The following is a 16,343-nucleotide window of genomic DNA, read 5'->3' as shown; positions in this document are numbered from 1 at the left end:
ATGTCTATTCCTATTTTTAAAACAAATTGGTTTCACTGCACATCCTGTTTATAAGTTTGTTTTTTAATTTATTTAACAGCATAGCATGAGTATTATCCCATGTCTCCTGGTCGTTTTATGACGTTTTAAACGAGCACACAGTCTTCTATTATGAGACTATACCATCTTTACATGCCAGTCCTCAGTTGTCGGCCGTGGAGTTCCATTTTTTGCTGTTAAAAACAGCGTGACCATGTCCAGAGAAAAGGAAGGAATCTGGGCTCCTCAAATCGAGGTCAGACCTCTTGTGTTCTCCTTATATAGAGCCATTTGTCTCTGGCTGGAATTGACACCCTGAAAAACAGAGTGACTGAAGGGCAGGTCACTTAGAAGACAGGAAGGGGCTGAGTAAAGCAGGGCAGGGATTGTGTCTGTTTATTGGGGCTGATGTGACAGGCAGTTTTACATGTGTTAGAACAACCCTATGAGGTAAGGTTAGGGCTGAAGTGAATCCATGCTCACAGCTACCAGGTTCAAAGGGGAACCTGACTAGGAGGGGACCAGAAGCAGCACTGTGTCACCCTCTCCTATGCTTCACCTCCTCTCCTCCTCTCCATCAGATACCCTCCCCTCCCTCCTCCTCCCCTGTCCACACCTTCCATCGCCCAATGCCCCACTGCTCTTAAATACATCCCTCAGATACTCAGCCTGTTTCCCCGAAAATAAGACCTAGCCAGACAATCAGCTCTAATGTGTCTTTTGGAGCAAAAATTAATATAAGACCCGGTATTATATGTTATGTTATGTTATGTTATGTTATGTTATGTTATGTTATGTTATGTTATGTTATGTTATGTTATGTTATGTTATGTTATGTTATGTTATGTTATGTTATGTTATGTTACATTATATAAGACCCAGTCTTACAGTAAAATAAGACTGGTCGGGTCTTATATTAATTTTCGCTCCAAAAGACGCATTAGAGCTGACTGTCCAGCTAGGTCTTATTTTCAGGAAAATACGGTATTTATCCTTTCTGGAATTCTCAATCACATATTTAGCATTTTATTCTAAATAATCTAACTCGCAGACTCTTAGGGTCACCCTAGTTGATTTACATAGCCTTGCCTGTGTACAATAAAGTTCCTACAAGAAAATTATTATTAAAATTTAATAATCCCACAATACCATGAAGATATTCTATGCTAAGTGTATATTTTATTGTAAACAATCTTATATTTAAAATACACATTTTTACATCTGCTAAACACTTTTTGCCAGCCTCTATGCTTTTCCCTTCCACCTCCAGCCCACTCTCAAAATCAGGACACACTAGAAAGAAAAATTTCCTACTGGAGTGACTCTGTGGGGTTTATTTGCACTTCTATTAAGGTGAGTTTCTTTGTTTATTTAATAACAGCTGTGGCAGTGAGCAGGGCCCCTGAGAGTCTACATGCTTCCCTGCCACTAAGCAGTCGGTAATTGAAATGAGGGAGTGAGCTAGAAGACTCTAATATCCTTTCCAAATTTAAAATTCTATGTCATTCGGACATAGTATTTTAATGTTCCAATGGGACGGATCTTTCTTTTGTGGTTTACTTTCTTTTGTAAAAAGTTTATACACTAAAAATTAAAAATAAGCTTCCCATTCTCTACCTAAGTAAACTCTATGAAGTGAGAGGAGCATTCACATTCTACACCTAGAAATGCTGAACTACTCCTAGTCTGGCCGTGTGCTCTTGGCAAGCTGCTTCACCTTTCTGAGTCTCAGTTTACCCGTTTGTAAATGTGAGATTCAAACTAAACGTATCCCGGTGTTACTGGATTCTAATTATGTATTCATTCTGGTCTTAAATTATCAATAACCCCTTGAGGAACCTAGAACTTTGGGACAGGATCCTCTAAGACGGGCGAGGCGCACAGGGGCGGCGGTTCCGAGGAGTCGCCCGCTTAGCCCAGGCAAGCACAAAGGCCGAGGCCCCTCGCCAAGGCCAGAGAGGGCCTCTACGCATCACAAGTCAAAACAACCTCTCTTCCCTGCTGACGCCATGGCCCAACTAGGGCTGAAAATCGATCTGGGATCTTTCTGCTCCAGCACCGCCGCCCGCGCAGATGCGGGCGCGTAGACGCGCAGGCTTAAGGGCGGAGGGCTGCGCAGAAGCGGCAGGCGGGGCTGCTGACCGCAGAGAAAGGAGCCGGCTCCCCGAGGCCACCCTGTCCCGGCGTCCTCCCCTGGCCACAGGACAGTCGCTGAGCCCCCAGGGGTGGGAAGGAGGAGGGAGACCCTGTCTCTAACAAGGGGAGGGAGAGGGGCCACTTCGAAGCCTGGCGCTCTACTGAGGCTCCTCCTGCACAGAAAGGACCTCCGCGGGACCCACCGGGCTGTGCTGTCCGACTCAGCCATTTTACAGACGAAGAGACCAAAAACCAACGAAGGGAGCAGCTGGTCCCAAGGGGGAATGGCAGAGCAGAGACTAGGACCAGGGTCTCCTGACCCCTTCTCGTCCTCTGTTCCCTCCACCGGGTTTCTTCAGCTAAAGGGCTTTTTTCTTGGTTGCTTCACTAACATGATTCCAGGTTGTTACATAGACCTATCAGATTGATACATAAAAGATCAGAGGTTTGCACATTTGAAACCTGAAACCCATCTCTCCCTGTTGAAGCTACAGCACAGCTTCCTTGCATATACTGCTTGCCATCGATTCAGACCCTTTGCAGCTTTCTGAGTGCCATCATCTTGCCTGTGGTGACCTAGGGATTTCAGGAAACGTCCTGATTATGACCCCATTGCAGAAATGTGTCATACAACTAATCTCATCCACCCTGTGCACAGCATGCAAACTGCATCTCAGAGGGTGCCATGTATTTAATCTAGCTGTTGGGGGACTTGCCTGGCTTTTTGCCCCGGTCCAGTCTCATCTTCATACATTTACTGTTTGAAGGTAATCATGTTATAGGTGAGCCAAACCAGGTGCATTCTGGGAGCAGAGAGAGACAGCCAAGTGACTGTTCCGCTCAATTCGAGTAAGGGTTGGGGATCACTATCATCATCATATTAAGAACTAATGTTTGTTGAGCATTTACTATGTGCGAGGCTCTATGCTAAGTTCTTACAAGTATTTTTTAATATAATTCTTACAGCAACCCTGCTATTGTTATTCCTGTGCTACAGATGAGGAAACAGAGGCACAGGAATTGAACAATTTGCCCCGAGTCACCAACTAGTTGTTGTCAAAGCAAAGATTTGATTCTGGGTTCATCCAAACCTGTGCCTTCAACTGTTTTGCCCTGTTTCCTCTCATGATGGAATAAACACTTTTGGTGTAAGGGAAAGGCTACTAGATGAGGAATGAGGAAACTTGGCTCTACCTGTGTGGGCAAGTCACATAACCTTGTTTTTCAGATACATGAAACAAATATGTGCACATGTGCTTTTTTCTGGGAAGAGCAGCCAGAGTTTGCATCAACATCTCAGAGAGATGCATATGCCCTCCGTGCCTACCACCAAATATATAAACTTTCTGGACTATCTCATCTTTGCAGCCTTTGTCATGCCAGTCTACTCTACATTCTCTTCCAACATTTTAATGATACAAGAAGAGCTTCAGACTCCAGGACCCCTCTCTGTTTCAGGGGTGTGAAGGGCTCCTGGCTGCACGCTGGCCTTTCAAGCACACCCGCATGTTCAGATAGCAATCACAGGAAGGATGAATGTTGGAATGGGATCATCAAATTCATTCTCCACCTACTTGCAACACCTCAGCATTTTTCCATTAGCCTATCGTATTCTTTACTTGCAACCAGACTCTATGTTTATATAGAGGCCCCAAGTAAAGCTTTCAGAATCCTTTTTTGATTGTACTATAAAAAGAATTCTAGTGGTAGAGTCTCCACTGGGCTTGGGGATAAAGCATCCATTCATGATTGAGCATCTGCTGTGTCCTGAGCATACAGCAGTGAACGAGATAGACCAGATCCCTGACTGCAGGGAGACTCAGAGGGACTTCGGCAAGGAAGTAGTGCTGGGAAGACTCACAGAGCACCTAGAGCATGCAGGAGGGGCTTCCTTGAGAAGTGGTGAGATTTGAGCCAATCCCTGAAGTCGGACTGGGAATTAATTAAGCAAGAGGTGCAGGTCAGAGGGATGGAAGAGCATCCCAAGCAGAGGGAGTAGCTGTGGGAAGGGCCCAACACAATAAAGAACCTGGCTGGTTGGAGGAGCTGAGGAGATGGGCAGGCTGGAGCGCAGCAAGAGTGAGAGTGGTGTATTGTCTCCCTACACCTGCAGATGAGGCTGTTGCAGGAGGTAGGGCCAGTGTATGCAGGGCTCCCAGAGTCAAGAAACATGGGTCCCAGTACCAGCTGTGACATTAATTGGCTGTGTGACATTAACAAAGCAGGTAACATCTCTGATCTTCCATTTCCTTAACTTAAACATGAGAGATGTTAGCTAGATGGTTTGTAAAGTCCTTTTTGGCTCCACTATCCTGTGACTTTGTGACTTCAAAGAAAGTGAAATGGTCAGTGAGAAAAAGAAACTTGGCCCCTGATATCCGGGAGCTGGGAAGTACTATTATCAAGGCCCTTGTGTGCTCCTGTTGAACATAAGCAATTGCATACGACATCAAAAAAGGCCACTCGGACTGCGATGGATAAAGACAAAACTAAGACCACTCCACAATCATGTCTGAACACAGACAAAAAAACATTAACATTGTCCAAACCACAAAACTAACAAAGTATCCTCCTATCCTGGCTCAGACTAATGACTACTGCTTCTTTATCAATTACAGCTTCAGCCTCGCTCTACCTTCTCCACCTTGCAGGAGTCGAGGAATTGAACTGGCAACCTTGTGGTTGAGAGCCCACTGGCCCATGTGGGAATCAAACCGGCAGCATGGAGCTCTAACCGCCTGAGCCACCAGGCCGGCCCCACTCTTAATATTTTGATGTGTATCCTCTTAGTCTTTATCATAATTTAAAAAAATTTTTTTTTATGCTGAGGTGATAGGGTTGGGAGAAAAGCTAGAAAATTGTGACTATGTGGTTTAGGATGATGGTTTTGGGTGGGAGAAGCAAAAGAATGAGATGCAAGAGGGGAACATACAAGGAGGGTACTGTTGATGTTCTCTGTTTTGGATGGTAGATTCTCAGATATTTATTTATTATTAAAAATAACTTCATAAAGAAATAAAAGTGGTTGAAGGTGGTCAAAAGGTACAAACTTCCATTTATAAAATAAATAAGTCATGGGATATAATGAAAAGCATGTTGACTATAGTTAATAATATATTGTATATTCGAAAGTTGCTGAGAGAGTAGATCTTAAGAGTTCTCATCACAAGAAAAAAAATTTATAACTATATATGGTGATGGTGTTAACTAGACTTATTGTGTGATCATTTTGCTATATATACAAATACCAAATCATTGTCATATTCCTGAAAGTAATATGTTATGTCAGTTGTATCTCAGTTTTAAAAAGTAAAAATATATCTATAAAATACTAGAGAATCAATGAACAATGAAACTAATTTAAGTAATAAAACCACTCAATGAGGTATCAGGTTATATAATCAACATACAAAGATCAATAGCTTTCATGGAACAAACAATAACCAGCTGAGGACATAACGGTAAAGAAAGCCCCATTTATAATAGCAACAAAGATGATTAAATACCTAGGAATAAACTTGACAAAAATGTGCAAAACCTATAAGAGGAAACACTCCTGAAAGACACAAAATTAGAATTGAACAAAAGGAAAGGCATCCCTGTTCTCGAATAGGACAACTCAACATCATAAAGATGTGAGTGTAACACAATCCCAGTAAAAATATCTGCAAGACTTTTATTTTTGTTTCATGGAGTTAGTCAAGTTGATGCTAACGTTCATAAGGAAAAGCAAGCATTCGGGAATAGCCAGGAACACACTAAGGAAAAAAAACTACAAAATACAAATTGGTAGCTACAAAATAGTCACAAGGAATGTAAAATATAGCACACAGAATATAGTCAATAATATTGCAACAACTATGTATAGTGCCAGGTAGGTACTAGATTAATCGGGGGGGTCATTGCATAAATTATATAAATATCTAACCACTGTGCTGTACACCTGACTAACATAAAATAATATTGGATGTCAACAATAACTGAAAAAAAAGAAATAAAAATTACAAAGGTGGACTAATTCTGCCAGGTATTAAATCATGCTCAGTCCCCATAATTAAAACACAGTGCTACTGCCACAAGAATAGGTGTACAGACCAATAGAGTAGACTAGAAAGTCCTGAGCTAGATCTAAGTAAATATAGAAATAATAAAGGTGGCCTCTTAAATCACGGAAGCAAAGATGGGCTTTTAAATAAATGTTGCTGACCAATTAAACAGCCACTTGGAAAAAAAATAAAATTGGATCCACATCTCTCACCACACACAAAAATAAACTTGTCACTGATGAGGAAAATAAATGTAAAAAAAAAAAAAAAAAAGAGAGAAAATAATAATTAGATAGAAAATAATTTAATAAATTAAACTAGAAAAAATATGGTGAATTCCTCTACAAACTCAGGGTAAGGAAAAGCTTTCTAACACTGACTCAAAATTCAAGGGCAATAAAAGAAATAATTTATAAATTTGACTACATAAAAATGTTTTTTAAAATTGCATGGTAAAATAAAGTCAAAGAACTGCCAAATTAGAAGAAAACATTTGCAGCACATATCACAGATAAAAGGCTAATATCCATAATACATAAAGAACTCTTCAAATTTGAGAGGAAAAGGACCAAAACTCTGATAGAAAAATGGGAAAGAAATACAAATAGAATATATAGATATAGCTATAGCTATAGATATAGATATATTCTGTTTGTATATAAATAACTTAATAAAGAAATAAAAGTGGACCAGGCATAGACCAATGGTGCAAATGTCATCAACCAAGGATTATGATTAATCCAGTTTTATGCACCTGAGGTCCAATTAAAACTACAAGAATTCCCATAATAGATTTTATGCTATGATTAAAAGTAAGTTTGGTCTTCTGGAGACCTAAAATGACACACTAGGGTACACTGACAAATCAGAGAAAGAAAGAAAGGAAGGAAGGAAGGAAGGAAGGAAGGAAGGAAGGAAGGAAGGAAGGAAGGAAGGAAGGAAAGAAAGAGACTCCCATTTCATCATTAACCTCACTCAGTTTTTTCAATGAGTTCTGAATTCCAACTCCTACACATGATAAACTTGGCCACTATTATGTAAACACTGATGTGTCAGAAGGTTTCAATGTGAACCAGATAAACTTCCCAGGTCCCTTCTACCTCTAAGATTCTATATTTTTAGATGGGTGACCTGATGTACCAAAACAGTCTGCTTAAATCTACCCACTCAGTTAATGAGGCAAGAATGACTTTCCCAGACCCCTTCTTCCTAATTACACAAGAAGTTTCACCTGGGGATACTTCTTATTGTCCTCAACAAAACTCCAGATTTATGTATTTGTTTGTTTTTCTGTTTATGTCCTATCATTATTTATAAAAATGAAAGATTTTGGAAATTGGGGTGAAATAAGAGCAGGAAAAAAAAGTAATACCATCAGTAATATTAAAAACACAAATATGCACATGTTTGGTTTCTATCTTAGCTAGAGCTGGGCCACAAATTTGGTTACAGATTCCTAATAGTCAAAGCAGAGAGGGAAACAGGAGGTAGGAGATTAATAATGCCTATAAAATAATTTGGGCCAGTTTTTCCTAGGAAGACCAGTATTTCCATTTGTTTAGAGCTATGTCCTAATGGTATGCTGGAGCAGGCTTCCACTGCTGCACGAGAGCCGATCGTTAAATAGCAAAGATTTTTGCCAAGTTGGTTGTTAAACCGTTGGTAGCGTGAAATGTGCCATGGTGGGAGTATTCAACAAACACTACAAATTAGGGCATGTTTTTTCCTTTGGTTTTGTTTGTTTGTTTGTTTTGCCTTTGGAGAGTTGGTTTACCAACACACCACTGCATGCTCCAGTGGTCCTTGTAAGGGGCCACTTTGCAAGGCCAGCGTTGCTACAATTGGGAGGGAGAAAGGCTTAGTGTGCAAGCTCGTAGAGTGCCACAGAAACATCCCCTGGGAGAAGTCGGAATATATCCTCAAGACCAGCCTGGTGTATGCATCAGCATTCACCTACCCCACCTCAGTCCTTCCTTCTTTCCAGTACTACTCTCTGGAATCTCAGACTTGGGCCTACAAAAAAACATGCCATGCCCAGAGAGGGGCAGGCATAGCTCTCCATTCAAAAAAATGCATCCAGAGTCTGGGAGCGGCTCCAATGAAGGATTTTTACGCTTTCCATTAGGTCAGCACTTCCCAAGCCTGTGTCTCCCAGCTTTGTAACAAGTGTCCCTGGAGCAAGAGGGGGGAGGTGGAAGCGTTCCATGCTGAAGTAAATTTGGAAATGAGTAGGTTACTATTAAACAGTTCTCTTTACTGCAGGGCTTCTCAGAGCCTTTGGGAGGAGACCGTGCCTTTGTGGTACAGAGTGCACATCAATTCCCACACTTATTTTACCCTAGAACAGTTTGTAATGGCACATCTCGGGACACCAGATGGAAAATACACCACCCTGGGTCGTCAGCACTCGTTGGTGATTTTTGAAAGGCAACACCAGGACATTATTCCCCAGAAATATCTCTTTCCTGTAGGGCTGGAAGCCCTGGCATTTTTCTTTATGACAGCATGAATTGAATGTCTTTGCTTTCCACCTGAACCATTTCATTAAGCCTGTGGGTATCCACACATCCATCAGCAGAGCTTACTTAAGGGAAACGTTTCAGGATAAGACATTTCTTAGTTTGTGACTTCTGTCCCCAGGAACTCACTGGTCATATCAAAGCCCAAAGGCAGCATACATTTCAGCTCACAAGGTTCGGGAGCAGAGAATATGCATTTCTTGTTATTTTTTAACCTTGAATTTTCACCCCACCTCAACTCCCATTCTATTTAGTTTTCTGTCTTTTACTTTCTTCTTGAGATAGTTTCATAAACTCCTAAGATGGTTTATCGTGCTGTCACTCCACACGTGCAGTCATTCACTTAACAATCATTTAGGATACCCCTCTGCTTTCCAGGCCACAAATGGGATAGACCAGGCCCTGTCATCAAGTAGTTCATAGTCCAGCATTCACGAATATTGGTTTTCCTCTCCTCCTTATCTTCTTTATGTGCTTTGTCTTGGCTCCTTCTCCCTACTTCACTGGGTGCCCCATGATGTCCCTCCTCACCCTCATTCATCCTTTCTCCTCCCTTCCATGAGAGTTTTTTCCAAGGACTAACAGGAACCCAGCTCAGCTGGTTTTTATCACGCTCCTGTCCTTGCATTTTTCCGACTCAATTAAGCCATTACCAGGGCTAAATGAGGCATGGACTCTCCAAAAGTCACACCTGTTGTCAGGGAGATGGAGGGTAAGAACCTTTGCAGCTGGCGGGCAGACGACAAGCAGGGAGGCAGCCGAGTGTGACCAGCAGTTTTTGTTCCCCCAGCGCTGAAAGAGGGCCCTCATTTTAAAACAAGATGCCCCTTGCTTTAATACAGAAGGAATGAAGTCTGACATAAAACGGATGGTCACATTGGTGATGACAGATGTGATATCCCTAATTTTTTGGCAAATGTACACCAGGTGCGTATAAAAACCCACATTGTGGATGTGTGCTCAGCAAGAGGTAAAGAAAGCTGTAACCAGAGCCAGGTACACGGGGTTTGGTCAAACTTTCTCAGGGTTTTCCCTGTCCACCCTCATTAAAACATACCCGCTTCACCTTTCTGCAAAAGTAGCTTCACACCTTACTGTTGGTATTCTTTATGATCAGTGTGACAAAAGAGGGAAAGAGTACAATCAACCAGAGACAGATCAGTGTACTTCCCTATGAAGAGAAGTGATCTCTAGTGAAAATCAATTTTGGTTTCATAATCACCTCTTTTTCCAGGCAACCCAGAATTTTTATTTCTGCCATCCAGGGATTGAGAAATCGTAACATTTGAACTTGCCGTGCCTCTGATTTACTGAGTGGTTTTATATTCCAAAGGTCTATGCCTCAGTTTTCTCTAGTTGAGATGTGGGCAAAAATCATTCTGCCCTAGAATTATACCATTTCCAAAAGTGTTAAAGCCCAGGGTTGATTTTACTTTGATGAAAATTGAAATGTGCATGGTTGACTCCTAACCTTGCCTTGCTATCCTCTGTTAATTTGTCCTTTACTCTGGAACTTGTATGAGCCATCCCAACTTGTTCAACAGATATTTTTTGAGCATCCATTTGATACCAGGTTCCTCATTTGATGCTAGGAATGCAACTGTGATCATGATGAATCCCTGCCTTTAGGAACTTTTGGTCATGTGGGGTGATCCCTTCCCTGTTCTGTCCTAGAATTGTCCAACCAGCCCCTGGTTTTTACTGGTCATGCTTCATTCATTCATTCTTTCATTCATTCATTCAGCAAATACTTGTGGAGCGTCTACTAAGTTCCAGGCACTATGCTTTGTGCCAGGCTACAAAATGAGGCACCACCCTCTAGAAGCTTCCGATCCCCCCTGGAATTAATTATCTCTCCTGGCGGCCACCAGAAAGAACATCACTCTTCCCTCTGTGCTCCCTCAACACGTAGTTCATGCCTCTACCGAGCATTTGCATCACTGTAATTATAAGACATCTTCCTGTCTCCTTTTAAACCAGGAGCAACTTGAAGGCAACAATCTCAACTTTCTTTCCTGAGTGCCTTGCACTCCCTGGTGTCTACCACGTAGAGGAGCTCAATAAATGTTTTTTGAATAAATAATGTATGAGTTTACACAAATCACAAAACTGTGGAACTATAGACCCCTCTGCCCTGACCTCCAATTCCACATCTCTTGGATGAGGAACTCAGTGATCAATAACCTGTCAATACTGAAATGCTCCTCATGATTTCAAGGACCTTCTAAACATAAACATGAAACCAGCTGGTCCATGGGTCATTTCTTCTTCCAAATGTACCTGTCATTGAGATAAAGAACAAATAAAGCTTTAGCTTGTGTTTGCAATACATTTTTTTTTCAGGAGGGCAAACATAATTATATGTGATTTAAATGAAATAAACTTATAGTAAGGAGCAGAAATGAGTTTATTTGTGACTCATGGATAAATACAGTTAATATAGCCACAATAAGAAAAAATATAACAACAGTGGTTTAATAAGTGAGAAGCATTTTTTCTCTGTCATATAAAAATCCAGGCACAGTCTGGTATTGAGGTTCTGCTCCATGAAATCCTCAGCTCCTGGCACCATCATTCCCTAGGATATGGCTCCTGGTTCAAGATGGGTTCTAGCTGCGACATTCACCTCCATGCAGCAGAATAGAGGAATGGGGGGATGAAGAGACAAAAGACAAACACCAACTCTCTCTTAAACCAAGTTTCCTGGAAGCTGCCACAGGACACTTCAACTTACATCCCATTGGCCAAAACTTAGTCATATGACCACACATAATTATAAAGGAAGTTGGGGAAAGTACTCTTTTTATTTTGAACAACCACTTATCCAGCTAAAAATTATTTTACTGTGGCATAAAAGGAGTACAGATATGAGGGATACAATTAGAAGTCTACCGTAGATACTAAAACTGAAGTGTTAGTGATTATTCAAGAACTTTTGTATTCTAATAATTGCAGGCTGAAATGACAATGACAAACTCCAACTCTTAATCCACTCTGCTATCATCATGCTTGGTACCACTCTAGTTGTCCATATCTAGGTGGTGGAAGAAGTAAGGGAGAAAGAAAACAAAGCTTTTGCAACAAGAAATTTTGGGGTGAGGGTGATGTAATGGCAACAGGAATGAAAAGGGGAAGGCAGAGTGGAGAGAGGTGGGAGAATCAACAGAAAAAAAGTGAATGGATATAGGAGGAAAGGGAGAGAGAGGATTTAGCATGATTCTCAGCTTTGAAAGCAAATTAGACCCTGGTAATTGGATTAAAAAGGGTGGTTTGGAAACTACATTAGACTGGTGGCATTAACTACTGCAAATTGACATGAAATCTCTCCTTCATCTGTTATTTCTTGCCATGAATTTCCTCTTGAATAGACTAATGAAGTTAATAAACCTCTCCAAGTAGTTAATCTTTAACAGGAAAAATTTAACAGGTCTTTGTGACTTACCCTAGCCAATTATAATGTTCCCTCTCCTAATTTAGTGCACTATATGGGACTCCTTAAAATTCTGAGTTCTTGAGGCATTCTTAATTCAAGTGCCAGAATTTCTCACTTGAGTAAGCTGACTATTTGGAGAATCTATTCCCTCAACTAGAAAGTAAAGTTGGTATTGCCCTTTATACAGTTGTAAAGTTTAAATATATTGGATGTGTAAAGGACCTGACATCATGAGTGGTTCAATAAGTACTAGTTTCTACCTCCTTCCAAAATTCTTTTTTACACATTCATTCAACAAACATTTATTCAGCAGTTACTATTTCAGATACTATGCTAAGTGCTGGGAGCAACGTTGAATTTAGTCATTGAAAACAAAGTTACAATACTTTTTTTCTCACTTCTGAATGTTGAGGTAAATTGTGATCCTCTACACCAGTGTACCTGCCCCTGGACTGGGAATTCTGAGGACAGGGAATGTGCATGTGTTTGTTACCTTATATTCCCGGGCCTTAGCACATATACTTACTATATGAATGACTGAATATCTGACCAAGGTCCAAGGAATGAAGCCAAAAGCAGGACTGGAGTCAGAGAACTAGGATGATTGTGGAAGTTCAGACATTATTGGAGGCAATTCCATGAATATTGAATGTCTGCAGGGGTGTTCCTTCCATATGGGGCTCAGTACCCTCTTCTAGAACGCTGTTGGAGATCCTAAGGGAAAAGAGGGAGTGTATGACAATGTTTAAGAGCTTAGGCTCTGAAATCAGACATCTGCACATCTAATTATAGTAAAGTGTAATAAATCTTCCAAGAAAGGAACTCCAAGTTCCAAGATGTAATAGGCTATTACAGGTGGACCTGCCTGGTCTGAGTGTTCAGGGAAGGCCTCCTTGAAGAGTCCTGTACATTGCTGACTGCACAACTGAGGAGTTAGCATGAGTGGAGAAACAGCCTATATGCCACTCCCCACGCAGTAGGTATGGCTTGCCCCAAGACTGTGTCTGCCCCAGAAGCGTGCTTTTCTCCACTCACACAAAGGCTCCACAATTCTCCAAGCCATGCCCCCAAAGTTATGGATATCTGAAAGCTGAAAGATAATGAGATGTTTTCCAGACAAAGTTTAGGCCAGAGGGACCAATAGGGGAGCAGTCTGGGGAATTCAAAAGTCGCCTGGTGTATTTGAGGAACTGAAGAAAGTTCACTATGGCTGGAGTGTGGAGTTCAAAGTGAAGACTAGCAAGAGTAAAGCCGGAAAGGTACTCGTTACAGCTGGCATTTTCTATGAGTTTACTAGTTGCACTGTGCTAGTGGATCTCCGTGCATTATGTTATTGAGATCACAAGAGGTTAAGTGACTTGCCCAGAGTCATATGTTAGGAAATCGTAGAACTATGATTCAAAGCCAGGATTAATTCCAGAGCCTATGCTCCAAACAGTTTGTTCCATGGCATCCAAAGATTTGCAAAGTGGACTGACTGCAAAGGGACAAAGCTGGAGGAAAGAGCACCAGTTGGGAAATAGTTGCAAAAATCCAGATAAGAAATGTTGGTGGACTTAAGATGGCCTTGGAAATGGGAAGGAGTGGATGGATTCCAGAGAGATTTAGGAAGTAGAATCTACAGGAGTTGGTGGTGGTTTGAATATGAAGGGCATTTATGAAGAAAGGGAGGAGGCAAGGATGATTTCTTATTTTGTGTCTTTGTGAACGGCCTGCCATTTGCTGAGATAGAAAATGGTGAAGGAGGAACAAGTTTGGGAGAAAGTGAGTTTAGAGCCTGTCGAGTTGGAAGCACCTATGGGACATCCAAGTGGAGACGTCCAGTTGATGGTTTGATGCTTGGGTCTGAAACTCAGGAGAAGCTGTATTGTTAGCTGACATCAATATGTCATTGGTAATTTACCCACAGAGTGAGTGACAAGAGTGTGGAGTGAGAAGAGCAGAGCGTTCCTACTAAGACAATCAGGCTAAGCCAAAGGACGTTTTCTTAGATCCAGCTGTTGAGCTTTGCAGAACATTACCCGACTTTTGATTTATCTGTGTCCTTTCCAAGAACTATTCTTCAGAGGTTTATGGTGTGTCATATTATAAACTGCAGCCAGAAACCTGTGATGAGGAGGCTCAAAAAGCGGGGCTATCATAATAAATAATGAATAAGTGGCCTTTTGCCATATGTTTTTGTGATTTAAAATCAGATTTAAACTTAATTATGACTCATTTTGTATTTTCTATAAGAACCTATGTGCTGAGTAAAGTATCATTAACATTATTATTATACAAGGAATTGTTACTGCTATGCCAGTTCCATGCATTATTTACACAGAAGAATGAATGAGTTTAAATCCAGTGGCAACATCAGTGGAGGCCTTAGCTGATCAATGGCCTCTTTAAAATGTGGCCTTCATAACCGAACACAGTCCTTCTCCCATATGAGCAATTAAGGTTTCCTGTATCTTCCATGAAGTGCTATAAAAATGAGATTCTAAGCCAGCCTTCTCCACCTGCTACCCTCAGCCTCTCCAAATAGAAATTCTGAACCACCTCTGTTGCAGTCATCGTAACAAGATGGTAAATCCTGAAATAAAGAGGCCATTGATTTAAACCAGCTTAGTTGAATTCATTCTGTCTCTCTTTCCTTTTAGAAAGCACCACAGACAGTCTCTACATGATGTGGCTTCGAAAGACTCAAGGACCATCCACCTCACTAGTCTGCCATGGAGAAGGCAGAAATGGAAATTCAAACACCACGACTTCCAGTCTGTTACTAACCTCTCTGTAGACATGTGCCCCCACCACAGGGAGTGAACTGCACCAAGGGGGAACGTTCTTGGGGCCCCCGAACTTCCAGCATTCCTATCTCTCTCCCTGAAAACAAAGCAGAACTATGGCACTTTATAGCTGCTGTTTCATCCTCTTGGCATTTACCTGGCTCACCTCTGCCTATGGGCCCGACCAGCGAGCCCAGAAGAAAGGGGACATTATCCTCGGGGGGCTCTTTCCTATTCATTTTGGAGTAGCAGCCAAAGATCAAGATCTAAAGTCAAGGCCAGAGTCTGTGGAATGTATCAGGTAAGGGAAGGAGCCAAGTCAAAGAGTCTCTTCTCTTCTGGGTGGTTGGATGGTTGGAGAAAAGCTGTACCTAACCCCAAATAATTTTTTGTTTTCAAACTTCGTTCTCTCTTTTCAAAAATAGTGATTGATAATCATGCTGAGGCTTATTATCCCCAACTCCCACCACCATTTTTTAAGGAAATTTTTCCAAAAGTAAAATGTCAGTGATACTGAGTAGAAAAATCCATAGCCTGTTGGAGCATGTGCCTGGTAACTGAGTCATCATCGTTCACCAGGAAACAGTATTGCTTAATGGAAGACTAAGTACCTAGAAGGAAATTAATTGTAGGTCTTTCAAACCTGAGTAGTGATATTTCCCACTGACTGTAAGTGCCCCAACGATCAGTAATAGCTGAGTATTGGCTGCCTCACTCTTATTTGTTTTTGAAGGATTTAGAGTTGAAAGAAACCTCAGTGGTTGGCATGACCCAGGCATCTTCAAAATACCCATAGCATTTTTAGAACCACTCCCATTAGAAAGTCTTTCTTATAGAAACCCGAAATCCCCCTGCTAACAGAGAATATATCTAACACAGATGGAGAAGCACGGAATCCATCTTATTCGACTGGACCCTTTTTGGCCATTTAATGACAGCTAATGTATCTCGTTGAATCATTTTTTTTTTTTTTCCAGGCCAAATAGTCTCAGTTTTTAAACAATTACTCCATGACATGACTTCCAGACCTCTCACCATTCTGGTTGCCCTCCATCTGATGCTCCCTAATTTATCATGACTCTTAGAATGTGGCATCTAAAACAAGGCACAATTCCTTCAAATAGAATCTGATTTCTGCAGAGTACAGTGGGCTGCATATCACCTCCCTTAATCCAGAGACCATTACTGTCCCCCAAGTTTTGACCCATCTTCTAAGTGAGAATAGCACATTCTCTTTGAAATGTGCGACTTCCAAAAGCGATCCAGCACTTTTCCTTGGTCTTCCTGATAGCTGGAAAATGAAAATAAAAACTAGGACTGTTCCAACAAAACTGGATTTCTGTTTATGTTCTAATGAGAGCTCACAAATTTGATAAAATGTTTCCATGAATGCAGAAAAACTAAGTGCAGAATTCCACTGATG

At 41.3% G+C, this 16,343-nt stretch overlaps 1 protein-coding gene across 2 annotated transcripts in view; it reads left to right on the top strand.

The window, feature by feature from the left end:
- Positions 1-16,343, top strand: part of CASR (calcium sensing receptor) — a 67,067-nt gene that overhangs the window by 23,814 nt on the left and 26,910 nt on the right. For both annotated transcript variants that reach the window (XM_019714025.2, XM_019714026.2), the window contains exon 2: positions 14,795-15,221. In XM_019714025.2, the coding sequence (XP_019569584.1) occupies positions 15,037-15,221 (185 nt within the window). In that variant the 5' untranslated portion in view covers positions 14,795-15,036. The remainder of the gene's footprint in view (positions 1-14,794; positions 15,222-16,343) is intronic.

Source organism: Rhinolophus sinicus, linkage group LG01, assembly GCF_036562045.2.
Source record: "Rhinolophus sinicus isolate RSC01 linkage group LG01, ASM3656204v1, whole genome shotgun sequence".
Classification (NCBI taxonomy): domain Eukaryota; kingdom Metazoa; phylum Chordata; class Mammalia; order Chiroptera; family Rhinolophidae; genus Rhinolophus; species Rhinolophus sinicus.
This window is presented reverse-complemented; position numbering and strand designations above follow the sequence as displayed.